General features: G+C 51.9%; 1 protein-coding gene across 1 annotated transcript in view; it reads right to left on the reverse strand.

Annotated features, from left to right (window-relative positions):
• Nucleotides 1-127: 127 nt before the first annotated feature.
• Nucleotides 128-14,857, reverse strand: part of NOS2 (nitric oxide synthase 2) — a 34,248-nt gene continuing 19,518 nt past the window's right edge. Inside the window, exons 8-18 of the mRNA XM_026447109.1 lie at nucleotides 14,525-14,666; nucleotides 14,257-14,396; nucleotides 12,411-12,585; nucleotides 12,219-12,320; nucleotides 7,793-7,987; nucleotides 6,797-6,879; nucleotides 5,950-6,094; nucleotides 3,193-3,242; nucleotides 2,629-2,803; nucleotides 1,331-1,463; nucleotides 128-210 (exon numbers count right to left, since the gene is read on the reverse strand). Coding sequence (XP_026302894.1) covers nucleotides 128-210; nucleotides 1,331-1,463; nucleotides 2,629-2,803; nucleotides 3,193-3,242; nucleotides 5,950-6,094; nucleotides 6,797-6,879; nucleotides 7,793-7,987; nucleotides 12,219-12,320; nucleotides 12,411-12,585; nucleotides 14,257-14,396; nucleotides 14,525-14,666 — 1,423 coding nt within the window. The remainder of the gene's footprint in view (nucleotides 211-1,330; nucleotides 1,464-2,628; nucleotides 2,804-3,192; nucleotides 3,243-5,949; nucleotides 6,095-6,796; nucleotides 6,880-7,792; nucleotides 7,988-12,218; nucleotides 12,321-12,410; nucleotides 12,586-14,256; nucleotides 14,397-14,524; nucleotides 14,667-14,857) is intronic.

Raw genomic sequence — 14,857 nt, forward strand, 5'->3', positions numbered from 1 at the left:
CTGACAGTGTGGCTGCTAATGCCAGCAGAGGCTCCTCTCCTCTCCCTCCAAAGACTGATTTCTTCTGGCCTTTCATTCATTAGAATAAAATCGACAGAGCATCACCCGAGAAGCCCTGCATTTTCCCTTACCTGGATGTCGGACTCTGTAGATTCTGCCGAGATTTGAGCCTCATGGTGAACACGTTCTTGGCGTGCATGCTGCTGAGGGCTGCGAAGGACACAGAGACAGTGAAATGGCAAAGTGGCTCTTGAGCATAGGTAGGGGAAGCCCCCAGGTGTCTGAGTCAGTGACACCTGGACACTACACTTGGGGCGTGCTGCTGAGGTGGCCGTTGAGGTTTTCTTTTTCTTCGTTGTATTCCACAAATAAAGATCCTTGGTCCAGGCCGGGCATGGTGGCTCATGTCTGTAATCCCAGCACTTTTGGAGTCCGAGGTGGGTGGATTACTGGAGGTCAGGAGTCTGAGACCAGACTGGCCAACATACTGAAACCAGGCATGGTGGTAGTTCCTGTAGTCCCAGTTACTAGGGAGGCTGAGGCACGAGAATCACTTGAACCCGGGAGGCGGAGGTTGCAGTAAGTGGGAATCGCGCCACTGAACTCCAGCCTGGACGACAGACTGAGAATCTGTCCCCCGCCGCCCAAAAAAAAAAAGAAAGGTCCTTGATCTGATACAGGGCAGCTTCTAGGTATTGCTTCTAGGTGTTGGGAAATTCAATTTAGGAACCTAAAAACAAAAGCCCCAGGACATCTCCATGGCTTGGGATCCACAGGAGAGCATCGCTGACATTGGGGATATCTTAAATATGTAGAAACCTTCAGGACTACCTTTGTCAGGGCACACGGCACAGCACCCGGGGTGCAGAGTGCAGAGTTCACCACTACAGCCTGGAATCGCCTCTGTGATGCCTTCTTCACGACCCTTGGCTGCCTTTGCGGCTGGAAAGCGGAGGCTCAGACCCCAACATGGCCACAGGCTAGCAAGGTGCTTCACCTCCCTGAACTGCAATTTCTCCCTCTGTGCCTTTCTCCCAGGAGTGTCCAGGCTCACTTAGCCCATGTGGGCCAGGAGCCCCGCACAGTGCCCGGCACACAGTAGGCCCTCAGCAGATGCTGTCCCCTTCTCTCTTCACCGCCCTCCTGGGGCTCCCTCCTGAAACAGCCTCCCTCAGCGCCTTGAGTCTTGCACCCTAACAGGCTCTTGCATGCAGTGAGAGGGAGGCGCCCAGGCCAGTTGTCTCTGTTCAGAAGGAGACCCGGGGGTCTCCTTGACCATGGGCTCAGGGCTCAGACAAACAAGCCCTGTGTGCTGTAGAGAAGCAGGTACCTTTGCTGAGGTCCAAAGGCTGTGAGTCCTGCACGAGCCTGTAGTGGTGTGGGTCCCAGGTCACACTGGAGGTGTAGAGCTTGGGGATCTGAATGTGCTGTTTGCCTCGGACATCAAACGTCTCACAGGCTGCCTGGAAGAAGGTGGAGCAGACCGGGGTTAATGGTCAGCAGCAGCAGCATCCACACCACCAGGGCTACCACTTTTTAGGCCCTTACCATGGACCAAACACTGAGCCATGTGCTTCATGTAACTTCTAAGCACATTTACCTGATAGGGTGACAGCAAGGACTCAAAGAGGTGCCTGGGCTTGGCACATAGTAGCTATTGCTTCTATTATAAATATTGCTTTGTTTTTGTTTTGAGACAGGGTCTCACCGTGTCATCCAGGCTGGAGGACAGTGGTGCCATCATAGCTCACTGAAGCCCCAGCCTCTCTGGGCTCAAGCAATCCTCCTACCTCAGCCTTCTGAGTAGCTGACACCAATTATGCACAACCAAGCCCAGTTAATTTTCTGTATTTTCAGTAGAGGCAGGTTTCACATGTTACCCAGGCTAGTTTTGAGCTCCTGGGCTCAAGCGATCTGCCCACCTCAGCCTCCTAAAGTGCTTGAATTACAGGCATGTGCCACTGTGCCCAGCCATTATGAATGCCAATATTGACATGACCTTGTATCCTCATGCCCACACTGGGAGAGATCTGATTGTCCCCATGTTCCTGGTGTGGAACCACATGGAGGAGGCCCGGGCTTTGGAACCAAGCCTGCCCCGATGCACACTGATAATCCTAAGCACCACCAGTGAGTGACACTCTGCATGACTGATGAGTTCCCTAAATGACTAGGGCCAACCACCGCAATAAATAGCTATGGAGACACTGAGTGGATCCAAAGTGGTGGTGGAGAGAGAAGGGGGCAGCATCTGCCGAGGGCCCACTGTGTGGTGCCTGTGCCCAGGCTCTCTATGGCTGCGAGACTGAAACAGACACAGTAGTTAAGAGGCAACCTAGGTAGTCAGTGGGGGAAAGTCCTTAAACTAGAAGCTCCCTAAGGGCACGGGGGTACCTGTGCCACCTACTTCCCCAGAGTAGTGTGCACAAGGTGGAGCTCTTCTAGGGGGCTGAGGGAGAGCAGCAGTGACCTGCGCCCTCAGGTCAGTGGCCCTGGCCCATGCCTGGGACCACATCTGCAGGACCACAGGCAGAGGTCATGGCACCTGGGATGTTCAGCACAGAGGTCCTAGGCATGAATGCTCCCTGTCATGTCCCTGCTGTGGAGCAGCTCTGGCTGGGAACCGACCTTGAAGGTTTGCACGGCCCAGCTGCGGAAGGCGTCCTCCTGCCCACTGAGCTCATCCCCTTCTCCCGTGGGGGTGAGCTGAGAGGCCCCCAGGTGGGACAGCTTCTGATCGATGTCATGAGCAAAGGCGCAGAACCGAGGGTACGTGCTGGAGCCAAGGCCAAACACAGCATACCTGCCCGAGAACACACACAGAGACTCATGTCCCATGCAAGCAGCACCTGGCACCCAGCACCCAGCACCAACAGCCTGGAGGGCCAGCCCCAGACTCTCCCCCTCTAGCTGGAGCATGGAGCTGGATCCCCTTCTGGTTTCCCTGACCCTAGAGCCTTGTCACCAACTCCCATGACCACCCCATGCTTGGCCTACAGACCTGTGAGAGGGACTTGGTTTCTGTGGTTTGACCCTTGACATACTGTGAGTACAGACCTTAGACCCAGGGTCCCTCTGTGCCTGGTCAGCTCTGAGAAGACCCCCTGTGCACACCCAGTTCCATCTCCTGAACCCAGACTTTGGGTCCACAGGGCAGGGCTAGGAGGAGTAGAACGAGGGGAAAAGTTTTACCTGAATTTGTTGGTGAGCTCTTTCAGCATGAAGAGCGATTTCTTCAGTTTCTATAAAGAGAGGTAACAACAGAGTTCTCAGGCCAGGATGAATAAAAACACTGTTTTTTCCTTTCTTCTGGAAACCTGGCCACAGCTGGCAGGAGAAGGTTCACGGCCCACAATGGAAGTTGGTTTACGTGTGGGGCCACCTGGCCAAGGACCTGGTTGTCAGCTGACAAGTTTAGCTTGTCTCTCACTCCAGCTAAACTATAGCAACTACATAAACAACCTGCCCCTTGGTGGGAGACCCAGAACAGCCTGGCCTCCTTCCATCCAGCCCTGGCAGAGGGGGCCTGCCTTATAGCAGGGCATCTCCAGAGGGCCTCCTAATGGGCCATGATTCTCTTCTGGTTTGGAACCTGGTAGAAGCAACAGCAATTGGTCCTATAGTCTCTGAAATGAGGCTGGCTCTCCAGGAACCGAAGACGATCCCAGGAGGTGTGTGACCCAGCAGAACTAGCGTCAAATCCCAGGGTGAGTATTTACTCCCTTTTCATAATTTATTTTTTAGTTATTCCCCTTCAATAATATTTTCATTCTTCTGAGCACTGGAGAAAGAGTCTCGAATTGGTGCTAATAGACCTTTAATACCTCTCTCATTGTCTATCACGCTTTTTTAAAAACAAAGATAGCTGAGCATGTTGGCTCACACCTATAATCCCAGCACTTTGGGAGGCTGAGGTGGGCAGATCACCTGAGGTCGGGAGTTCGAGACCAGCCTGACCTACATGGAGAAACCCCATCTCTACTAAAAAAAAGAACACAAAATTAGCCGGGCGTGGTGGCGCGTGTCTGTAATCCCAGCTACTCGGGAGGCTGAGGCAGGAGAATCACTTGAACCAGGGAGGCAGAGGTTGCGGTGAGCCGAGATCGCACCCTGCACTCCACCCTGGGTAACAAGAGCAAAACTCCATCTCAAAAAAAAAAACCAAAAAAATAAAATAAAAACAAACAAACAAAAAAAGAAAGAGTAGGATTTGGTTAGAAATAGTATCTAGCTAAAATTCATTAATTTCATTTTGTTTTCATTGAATTTATGTTTTGCTATTTTCCTTTTGTGAGAGTGATACAAGTTTCCTTTAAATATGAATTTTTAAATACGAACAGGTAGGGCACTCACAGAAATATATTAAATATATCATAGGAAAGGGGGCCCACCCATATGGCAATAATTACGACAGAGGCCAGCAAATGACTTGATCCAGAGTGGCCTGAGCAGTGACACCCAAACGCCCTATATAGGACATGCTGCATCCCCTAGACCCTTTCCTGGGTCCTCCTGTGTGTGGTCACCCCCTAGACCATCCAGACCTCAGGCCACCCACCTCTCCGTTGCCGGGGCAGTCTCCATTGCCAAACGTACTGGTCACCACCAACAGCAGCTGCTCCTCCTCCAGGCAGCTCAGACTGTACTTATCCATGCAGACAACCTGGATGGACAGCAACTCTCAGCTCCCAGTAGGGCCCTCCCTACCCTGCCTAGACACCCTGGGCTTCCTCCCACACTGTCCCCAGTCTGCGGCTCCTGTGCTCATCTGTGCTCATCTGTCTCTCCCAGGGCCTGGCACAGGCGTGGCACAGAGAGGTGAATGAACCGATTTGAACGCATCATCCATGATTCTCCTTCCCCGCTCAAGCCCTGCAGCTAACCCATCGGCAAGCCCTGGAAGCTCTGTCTCCAAAATACTGCCTTTCCCACGTCTAAACGCCTCTCACCATGTCCACTGCTACTTGCAATTCTATGTGTATGGAAATATTTCCACAGAATTGGAATGAGCAGGTCACAGCTGTGCCTGGAGGGAATGGCCGGGGAATTGTGCCCTTGTCTTGCTGCTCTATCCAGGTTCACCCAGCTAAGGATGGGGGGCCTGCCACCACCCTCCTGGCAGTTCCAGACTCCTGGGAGCTGGCAGGGGAGGCTTGGACCCAAGAGGTGTTTTCAGTGACCTAGCTGACCTGGTCATCAGTCAGTTCCCCCTTGGCTTAGGCCTCTACATGGTACAGATCACAGCTCACGTCATCGTGGCATTACACTGGCATGTGCCCTGTCCTCAGGGCCACATCCATCTCCCAGAAGCTGTGTGGCCCTGGAAAACCCATCAACCTTTCTAACAGTCAGGTTCCTTCTCTGTGCATTAACAATGACATTGACACCTGCTTTGCAGGGCGCTGGGAGGGTAGAGGGAAGTGTATGCTGGAGAGCTCCCCAAGGGCAAGGCCTGGTCCTGAGTCACTCACTGTGAGATCCTCAAAGCCCGGAGCTGGCCTAGTATTGGGCCACCAATCCCTAAGAGTAGGATTTTATCTGTCAGTGCCGAAGGCAGGGGATAGAACTTAGACAGACCCTCTGTGGCCTTTTCTTATTTATCTGCAGCTTACTCATCTCTTCCCCCTTTCACATGTAGCACTGCATCCTGCAGAGCAGGTGTTCAGTGAACCTGAATAAAGTTCAGCTAGAATAACTGATGTATATTGAGGCCTGGATTCACTGTGAAAGTGTTCCTCAAAATGTGTTCTCCAGAACACCATGAAAAACTCATCTGCTGTGTAAGTTTGGAAATCCCTGCACACGTCTTCCCTTTTCTTCCAGATTTATCATGTACATTAGCACATCCAAGGTTCTGAGACATCCGGGAGTGGGGAAACCGTTTTAACTTTTCCTAGACTCCCCTGCACACAAGCAGATAAAACAACAGCCATCCCACTGAGCCGGTACCTTGGGGTTGAAGGCACAGCTGAACAAGGCCCCCAGGTCCCAGGCCAGTGCCTCTGATTTTCCTGTCTCTGTCGCAAAGAGGATGGTGACTCTGACTCGGGATGCCATCGTCTTGCGCATCAGCATACAGGCGAAGAGCACAGCTCTGTGGGGACAGATAGACAGGCAGGTGCTGTGTGCTAAGTCAGCCTTCCAGAAGAAAATGGGGGACCAGGGGAATGGGACAGGACAGAGTTTAATGTGGGGTAGGTTGAGAGAAAAGCAAGCTACGCTTCTCACCAGCCATGCACCGTGACAACTCACCCTTCTCCTCCCCTCACCCACTACTGCAGGCCCCTTTGGGAAAACGGAGGCGAGAGAAGGTTGGAACAATGGCAGCAGGGGACCCTTGGAATTGGCGACTGGACCTCTGGGAGCCAAATTCCACGAAGAATATACATTCCCAGACCAGGCACAGTGGCTCACATCTGTAATCCCAGCACTTTGGGTGGCTGAGACAGGAAGATCACTTGAGCCCAGGAGTTCGAGACCAACCTGGGCAACATTGTGAGACCCCATCTCTACACAAAATAAACAAAATTAGTCAGGCGTGGGTTTGTACCTGTGGTCCCAGCTACTTGGGAGGCTCAGGTGGGCAGATCACTTGAGCTCGGGAAGCAGAGGCTGCAGTGAGCTGTGATGGCACCACTACACCCCAGCCTGGGTGACAGAGTGAGACCCTGTCTCAAAAACAAAAGCAAAAAGAATATCCATTCCCTGTGTTCCTTGCCCTTCAAGGACTGGAGGCAGACGCTGACTAGAAGGAAGAGACACAGTTCACACATCACTACTAGTCACTGCCACTCACTTGACCAAGACTTTCAACGGAATCTCTCTCCTCTTGGGTCTCCGCTTCTCGTCCTGCCAGACGTGGGTTTTCCAGGCCTCTACCTTCAGAAAAGAGAGGAGATGTGACGGCAGGGCGGGGTCCTGGCTTGGCTCGGCTTGCGGATGCTGGAGTGGTAGAGGACCCTTGGCACCCGTCATGAGCCTGGGAGAGAAGGCTGTCCTGCATCCCACCCCCATCACTGAACCCCTGCAAGGGAGGGCTGTGGCTGCCTCTCCCCCAGTTGCCTCTCCACTGCCCGGCATGGAGCCTGCACATCGAGGGGGGCAGCTGACTCTTATTCTCATCAGTGTCCTCCTGGAAGGCACAAGCTGCGCTCCCTTTTTCTTTTAGCATCTTATCACCAGGCAGACGACATAATGTACAGTCCCAACTGAGACACCTTTGAGAGCAAGAGGAGCTGCTACTACAACAGGCAAGAATCTAGGACATGCAGTCACCCTGCATGTGAGGTCACGTAGATGCAGGAAGCTCTTCTTAAATTCTTTTTGGCACAAAAGGAACTCGTCTCAATACGAGTTGGACTCCTGTCGTGGAGTGAAGCCCATCCCTTTTAGAGATGAGAAGATCAGGGCTCAGAGCAGTGAAAGGACCCACCCAAGACCCTATCGCTAGGAAGTAGCAGAATCAATAGCATCTGACTCAGGAGCCAATCGCCTCAGCACTCTGCTGGGTGACTGTTGCCGGACCCTCCCGTGGAGGCAGGTGTAATGACAGACCCCCCATCCGAGCCACAGGCCACTAGGGGTGCAGTGGAAGGCACTTCCCTCAGTGCCACTCTCCGTGGAAATGCACAAAGGCTGCTCAGCATCCTTGAGTGAAGCCTGGAAAGCTTTAACAACATATCCCTGCCTCCTCTTGTGCCTTGCCTGTGTAACCATGAGGTGCACACACACACACACACACACACAGCCACACCTGAGCCCCCAGGAGGGAGAGGAGAGGAAGGCCCCTTACCTGATAGTAGTAGAAAGGGGACAGGACGTAGTTCAGCATCTCCTGGTGAAACACGGGAGTGATGCTCCCAGACATGGGAGGGACCAGCCAAATCCAGTCTGCCGGGCAGCCCCCACGGGACCGGTATTCATTCTGCATGTACTTCATGAAGGATTCTGCAGCTGAGTGGTGGTCCATGATGGTCACGTTTTGCTTCTATATCAGAAGGCAAGAAGGGGAGTGGAGATAAGGGTGGGGGAATCGGGAGAGGGGCTGGTTGGCTGCAGGGCTCCCAGAGGGTGCCTGGGAAGGCCTGGCAATCTGTAACATGGGAGAGCAACTCCTCCTGGCCCTCTCCCCGCCTGCTGAAAATAAACACCCAAATGGCAGGTGCTTGTGGAGCCTCTGACGGAGCCCAAGGAAGCACATTAGCCAGGGTCAGCCCACAGGTCCCATGTCCCTTTGGGGGTAATACCCAGCCTCTCATGCCCACAGGTCTCCCCAGACTCCCAGCAGATGGCTCTGTCTGGATCTGCATAACTCAAACCACAGCGCCTTTTGGCAGGTAAAGGAAATACCATCCTGTCCATTTATAGGTAGAGAGTTCTAAGAGTCACTTCCCTGGGGTTGTAGCCTCCTCAGCCAAGAAGGAGCCAGACCCCTCCGTGGGGAGGTCTGAAGCATTGGGAGAACTGTAGTGTATGGGAGACGAATCACTCACAGTCTGAAATTACGGGCTGTGGGGTCTGACCCCATGGAATGGTCCAGCAAGGCAGCCACTGGCTTCTATGTCTGTGGCAACCCATTCGGTCAAGAGACATTTGTTTAACATAGTGGTTCAAACTTGGGCTCCTTATTTGAGCTATTAATTCTTTAATCTCCCTAAGCCTCAGTTTGCTCATCTGTAAAATGGGAATGATAAGAATTCCCATAATGGCCAGGTGCAGTGGCTCATGCCTGTAATCCTAGTACTTTGGGAGGCCAAGGTGGGAGGATCACTTGAGCCCAGGAGTTTGAAATCAGCCTGGGAAACATGATGAGGCCCCATCTCTATAAAAATTTAAAAATTAGTAGGCCAGGTGTGGTGGCTCATGCCTGTAATTCCAGCACTTTGGGAGGCCAAGGCAGGCAGATCATCTGAGGTCGGGAGTTTGAGACCAGTCTGACTAACATGGTGAAACCCCATCTCTACTAAAAAATACAAAAATTAGCCAGGCATGGTGGCAGCACACACCCGTAATCCCAGCTACTCAGGAGGCTAAGGGAGGAGAATCACTTGAACCCGGGAGGCAGAGGTTGCAGTGAGCCAAGATCGCACCATTGCACTCCAGCCTGGGTGACAGAGCAAGACTCCGTCTAAAAAAAAAAAAAAAAGATTAAAAATTTAAAAATGAGCCAGGTGTGGTGGCACATGCCAGTGTTCTCAGATACGTGGGAGGCTAATGTGGTAGGAGCATTGCTTGAGTCCAGGAGGTTGAGGCTGTAGTGAGCCATGATCATGCCATTGCACTCCAGCCTGGGTGACAGAGCAAGACCTTGTCTCCAAAAAAAGTTCCTACATCATGAGGTTGTTGAAACGATGCAATAAGCTGAAATAAGCAAAGCATAGTAGGTGCTTAATAAATGTTAGCTGCTCTTATAATTTCCATCTGCCAGGCACTGCATAAGGCATCAGCGTTATAGAAGGGAAAGACACAACCCCTTCTATGCATTATAGTCTAGTCTAACTGAGTGGGGAAGCAGGGGAAAATCAGTCATTTTCACATGGCCTGACAGAAACCCTGATGGAGGCAGGCAAAGGTGCTGGGGAAGGGCAGAGGAGAGGACACAATGCCAAACAGAGGCCCAGCGCGAGTTAGGGAATTTCGGGAGCGGCTCCTGAGAGGAGGGGAGTCTTGTGAGAGGTGTGCAAGTTGGTTGAGTGGAGCACTGCGTGAGTCAAGGTAGGGAGGCATGAGAGGACCCAGCTGGTGTCAGGCCTGGGAAGTCCAGCCATGCCTTGTAAATTATGTAGACATATATAAGTTATATATGTATATATGTAAGTCCGGCCACCACTCTTGTGGACGTGGGCTCTCATTCATTTATTCTTCCGAGACACAGCAACTCCTGGGTGCCAGATCCGTTCTAAGCTCAGTGGTAGCTACGGGATGGGTACAGTGGCTCACACCTGTAATCCCAGCACTTTTGGAGGCAGACATAGGCGGATCACTTGAGGCCAGGAGTTTGAGACCAGCCTGGCCAACATGGTAAAACCCTGTCTCTACTAAAATTACAAAAATTAGCTGGGCGTGGTGACACAATCCTGTAATTCCAGCTACTCGGGAGGCTGAGGCAGGAGAATTGCTTGAACCCAGGAGGTGGAGGTTGCAGTAAGCCGAGATCACACCATGCACTCCAGCCTAGGCAACGGAGGGAGAGCTCATATCAAAAAAAAAAAAAAAAAAAAAAAAAAAAAATCTCAGTGGTAGCCATGATCGTGATGACAACATAATAAATAGTAAGAAAATCATTGCTTACCGAGTGTTCCCTATGGGCCAGGCAGTGCAGCTAAACATTTTGTATGCATTTTTACTTAACTCCTACAATCCTCAGGTAAGGGAGGCACTATTATCCCCATTTTACAGAGAAGAAACAAGGGCCCATCTTTTGAAGTTTACCCCGAAGAAGGGTGGTGAGGAAGTCCTGGAGACACTCACGCAGTGGAAGGACACAGTCAGCCACGGTCAGGAGACAGCAGAGGCTCACGGACTTTCTGGGACGTATCCACATCCTGCCAGCATCAGGGCTGGTGCTGGGAGTCCCCAGGAGTCAGGATGTGTGGTGCGAGGCCAGCCCTTCCCGAGACACCGAGGGGCTCTTCCTGTTCCATCTTCCCCTCCCCGATCAAGCACAGGCCTGATCTGCCTATGGGGTGACCCAGTCAGGCGGAACAGTGTGTGCTCATCTGTACTCTGTTCACCACTCACATCCTTAGCCCGGTCTAGTGCCCAGCGCCAGGCAAACGCTGAGTAAAACATTGCTGAATGAATGAATGACTGCCCAGTGGTGGGGTCTCCAGGGCATCTGTCAGCTTTATGGCAATGGTTGTGGTTTCTAAAGTAGTATCTTCCTACATCTCAGGCCTCCTTCCCACGGGGAAGAGAAGTGTTTCCGTGGGTAAGAACAGCAGATGGGCCAGAGGGCTTAGCCCTACACAGGAGCCCAGTGGCTGTTAAGAGGAGGTGGAGGCTGTCACCCTCACACAGCAAGCAAGAGCAGCCACAGCTCGTAGGTCCCCTCCCAGCATCACTCATTCATGCACGCATCAGACCAGGACTGAAGACCCAGTTTGTGCCAGGCCAGAACGTGGATGTGGCCCTCACCATTCATTCTTCCAAGACACATTATTTTAGCATCTACCATGTGCCAGACACTCTTCTAGGCTAGAAGTGCAGCAGCAAACAGAGAGACAAGGTCCCTGCCCCATGGCGCTTACATTCTAGTGGGGAAAACCAAACAATAAAGAAAGCCGGCCCGGTGCAGTGGCTTATGCCTATAATCCCAGAGCTTTGGGAGGCTGAGGCAGGCAGATCACTTGAGGCTAGGAGTTCAGAACCAACCTGGGCAACATGGAAAAACACCATCTCTACTAAAAATACAAAAATTAGGCAAGTGTGGTGTGCACCTGTAGTCCCAGCTACTTGGCAGGCTAAGGTGGGAGGATCACTTGAGCCCGGGAGGTCAAGGCTGCAGTGATCATGCCACTGCATTCCAGCCTGGGTGACCAAGTGAGATGATGTCTCAAAAAAAAAAAAAAAAAAAAAGGAAAAGTAAAAAAAGTCGATGTCCTATATAATGCCAGGAACTGTATGAGGAAGTATTTTGAAGACAAATAAAATGGTTAAAGGACTAACACAGAGAAACAGGTTGGCAGTGGGGCGAGGGCATCATTTTACATGGCATAGTCAGGGAGGCCTTTCTTTTTTTTTTTTTTTTGAGTGGAGTCTCCCTCTGTCACCTAGCCAGGCTGAAGCAGCTGGGGGATGAGGAATCGCAATGAGATCTCTCCATAGTTTTGCTGTAGAAAGGAGCTGAAAGGTGAGGCAGTAGCTGGAGGGAGCCTGAGGTTTGGCAGGAGTTACGTGTTAGCTATTCATTTATTTTTTGACATGGGGCTAGGATAGCATGTCTGTACACTGCTGGGAATGACTCAGCAGAGACAGAAATTGATGATACAGAGAGACGAGGGAAATTTTCGGGAGTGAAGTCCTAGAGCGATTGAGAGAGCACAGAATTCAGTGCTCAAGTGCAGGGATTGAACAGTCTTGGGAGGTGAAGAGCTGCCTGTTGCTGGACCTCTAGAGTGAGCAAGGGGGCTGACTTATAAAGTAAGCATCACATAAGTCACTGGATCCGATGAGCTTCTAATCAAAAAGTCTTCAGACTCACAAAACTCCAGACATACCTGGAAACTATGGAGCACAGCAATGTTGATCTCAACAACAGCCTGGTCTTTCCAGAGCGAGGCCAGCTTGTGCGTTTCCAAGCCCATTCTCCTGCCCACTTCCTACAGAGGCAGAGTGATAGCGGGGAGTCAGTCCCTGGAGCCACCCCCAGGCCCACACCTCCAGCTGGCCAGCTGGGCTGCCTGTGTTACCTCCAGGATGTTGTAGCGCTGGACGTCACAGAAGTCCCGGACTCCGATCTCTGTGCCCATGTACCAGCCATTGAAGGGGCACCCTGGGAACTCCAGGCCACCCACCTCGAGCAGCATGTTGGCCACCGCAGGCAGGGCGTACCACTTTAGCTCCAGTTCCCGAAACCACTCATATCTGGCAAAAAGGCAGACACAATTTAACTGGGGCCTTCCTTTTTTTTTTTTTTTTTCTTTTTTTGACTTGGTCTCATGCTGGAGTGCAGTGGCACAATCATAGCTCACTGCAGCCTTTAACTCCTGGGCTCAGACGATCCTCCTGCTTCAGCCTCCCAAGTAGCTAGGACTGCAGGCATGTGCCACCTTGCTCAGCTAATTTTTTTCATTATTATTTTTTTTAGAGTCTCACTACGTTGCCCAGGCTGGTCTTGAATTACTGGCCTCAAGCAATCTTCCTGCCTCGGCCTCCCAAAGTGCTGGAATTACAGGTGTGAACCGCCATGTCTGGTGCTGGGGGCTTCACTTTTGCACCTTTGCCCTCCCATTGACCCCCCCACCTTCCTATCAAGAAAAAAGCTTCAGAAAGGGTCAAACAAGAAAACTCCTTTCCAAGAGTCGATTCTGAGTTAATCCCAGCCAGAGAGACGTATTGGACACACAGGGTGCCATTTGTTAAATTATGCATTCATGCACTCATTCATTCATGCAAACCTATATTAAGCATCAAGTATGTGCCAGGCTCTGTGCTAAATGCTGAGAATGCAACACAATAGAGCAATTAAGGACTCCAGTGTCAGAAAGCCAGGGTTCAAGTTCTGCCTCACCACTGACTAGCAGTGTGACCTTGGGATATTTTTAGCCTCTCTGAGCCTCAACATCCTCATTATCAGAATAGAAATCATAGCATCAAATTCATGGAATTATTATAAAGCTAGTAACATCATTCACTTGTATATTCATTTATTCCACAAATATTTATAACTGAGCACCTACTATGTGCCAGGCACTGTGCTAGCTGTTGGGTATACATTGTGAACAGAAAAGAAAAGATCTCCACTCTCAAGGAGCTTATAGTCTAATGTCTAGACTCTAGATTATAAATGGGTAAACAAATACATAAGAAATAAAAACAAGATGATGTGTTAGACTGAGGGTAAGGGGGCCCTCCTCTAGCTTGAGTGGTCAGAGAGCCTTCTCACTGGAGATGGCATTATAGGAAATGCCTTTTGACAAGAAGAAATGAGCCTAGAAAAATTCGGAGGAAAGAGCATGTCAGTCAAAGGGAACAGGGAGTACACAAGCTGTAAGTTGGGACTGAATTCAGTTCATTCAATGGCCAGGAAGAAGAGCCCAGCCCAATGTCTGCTAGAGAGTAAATCTCAATACGCAGAGGTATTTTTGCAATTATGAGAACTGCCTAGAGCAGGGGCTGGGCCAGTGGGACTCTTGAAGTCACTGGAGCCCTGTATGCCCCCAACAGGAGAGGGACAGCTAAGAGCGTTGTCAGGAGGGCAGAAGAGGCCTGAGCTGCTCCTTTCCAGAATCTCAACGCATTCCTCCCCTGCAGTCACTGCTTCTCAAGCTCCTGGGGCCGCGTGCGTCTAAGCCTCTGCTTCCCCTCAGCATCAACAAATCATCCTGTCTGAGGCCCGAGGTGCCAGTGCAGAATGGCTGCAGAACGCAACAGTGACAAAAGAGTCCTTGAAAGCCAGCCCCCTGAGTGTCATCTGCTGCTGGCTGGGCTTTAGGGGAGGTATGGCGAGGGGCCTGAGGGCTGGAGCCTTGCTTAGGAAAGGAGAAGAGCTGTGTGTTGACTCACCCCTGCCCCTAGCACCCTCAGCCCACTTACTTGGGATGTTCCATGGCCACCTCAAGCACAAGGTCAGGTGGGATTTCGAAGAGCTCAGGGTCACGGCCATCAGCCTGTAGGACCAGGGGGACCACATCGAAGCGGCCATACTTGGGCTTCCAGCCCAGGTCGATGCACAGCTAGGGAACAAGACAGGCCCGTGAGTTTGCAAGCCCGGACTGCGTGTCTCCTCTGGGCTCCACTCTGTCACTCACTCACCACGGAGCTCTCTGCCTCAAGGGCCAGGGGCTGAGGCTGGGCTGGGTACCTGAGTGAATTCCACGTTGGCAGGGTCCCCTCTGATGCTGCCATCTGGCATCTGGTAGCCCGCGTAGCGGATGAGCTGAGCATTCCACACCCGGAAGTCGTGCTTACCATCGCTCCGCTGGGGGAACACGGTGATGGCCGACCTTCTCGGGACAGGAACAGTGCTGTTTACCACCTGGCCCTGGTGGGGGCCCAGCCATCCTGAAATGGCCCTACCTCCCCCTCCACCCTACCTGCTCTGCAGCCCCTGATCCCGAGCTGACTGAGCCAGCCTCCTGACATGCCCTCTCCTCCTGCCCTCCCTCAAGACCCAGGGCCCACCCCCTCAAGCGGG

This window comes from Piliocolobus tephrosceles, chromosome 16 (genome assembly GCF_002776525.5).
Source record: "Piliocolobus tephrosceles isolate RC106 chromosome 16, ASM277652v3, whole genome shotgun sequence".
In the NCBI taxonomy this organism is placed as follows: domain Eukaryota; kingdom Metazoa; phylum Chordata; class Mammalia; order Primates; family Cercopithecidae; genus Piliocolobus; species Piliocolobus tephrosceles.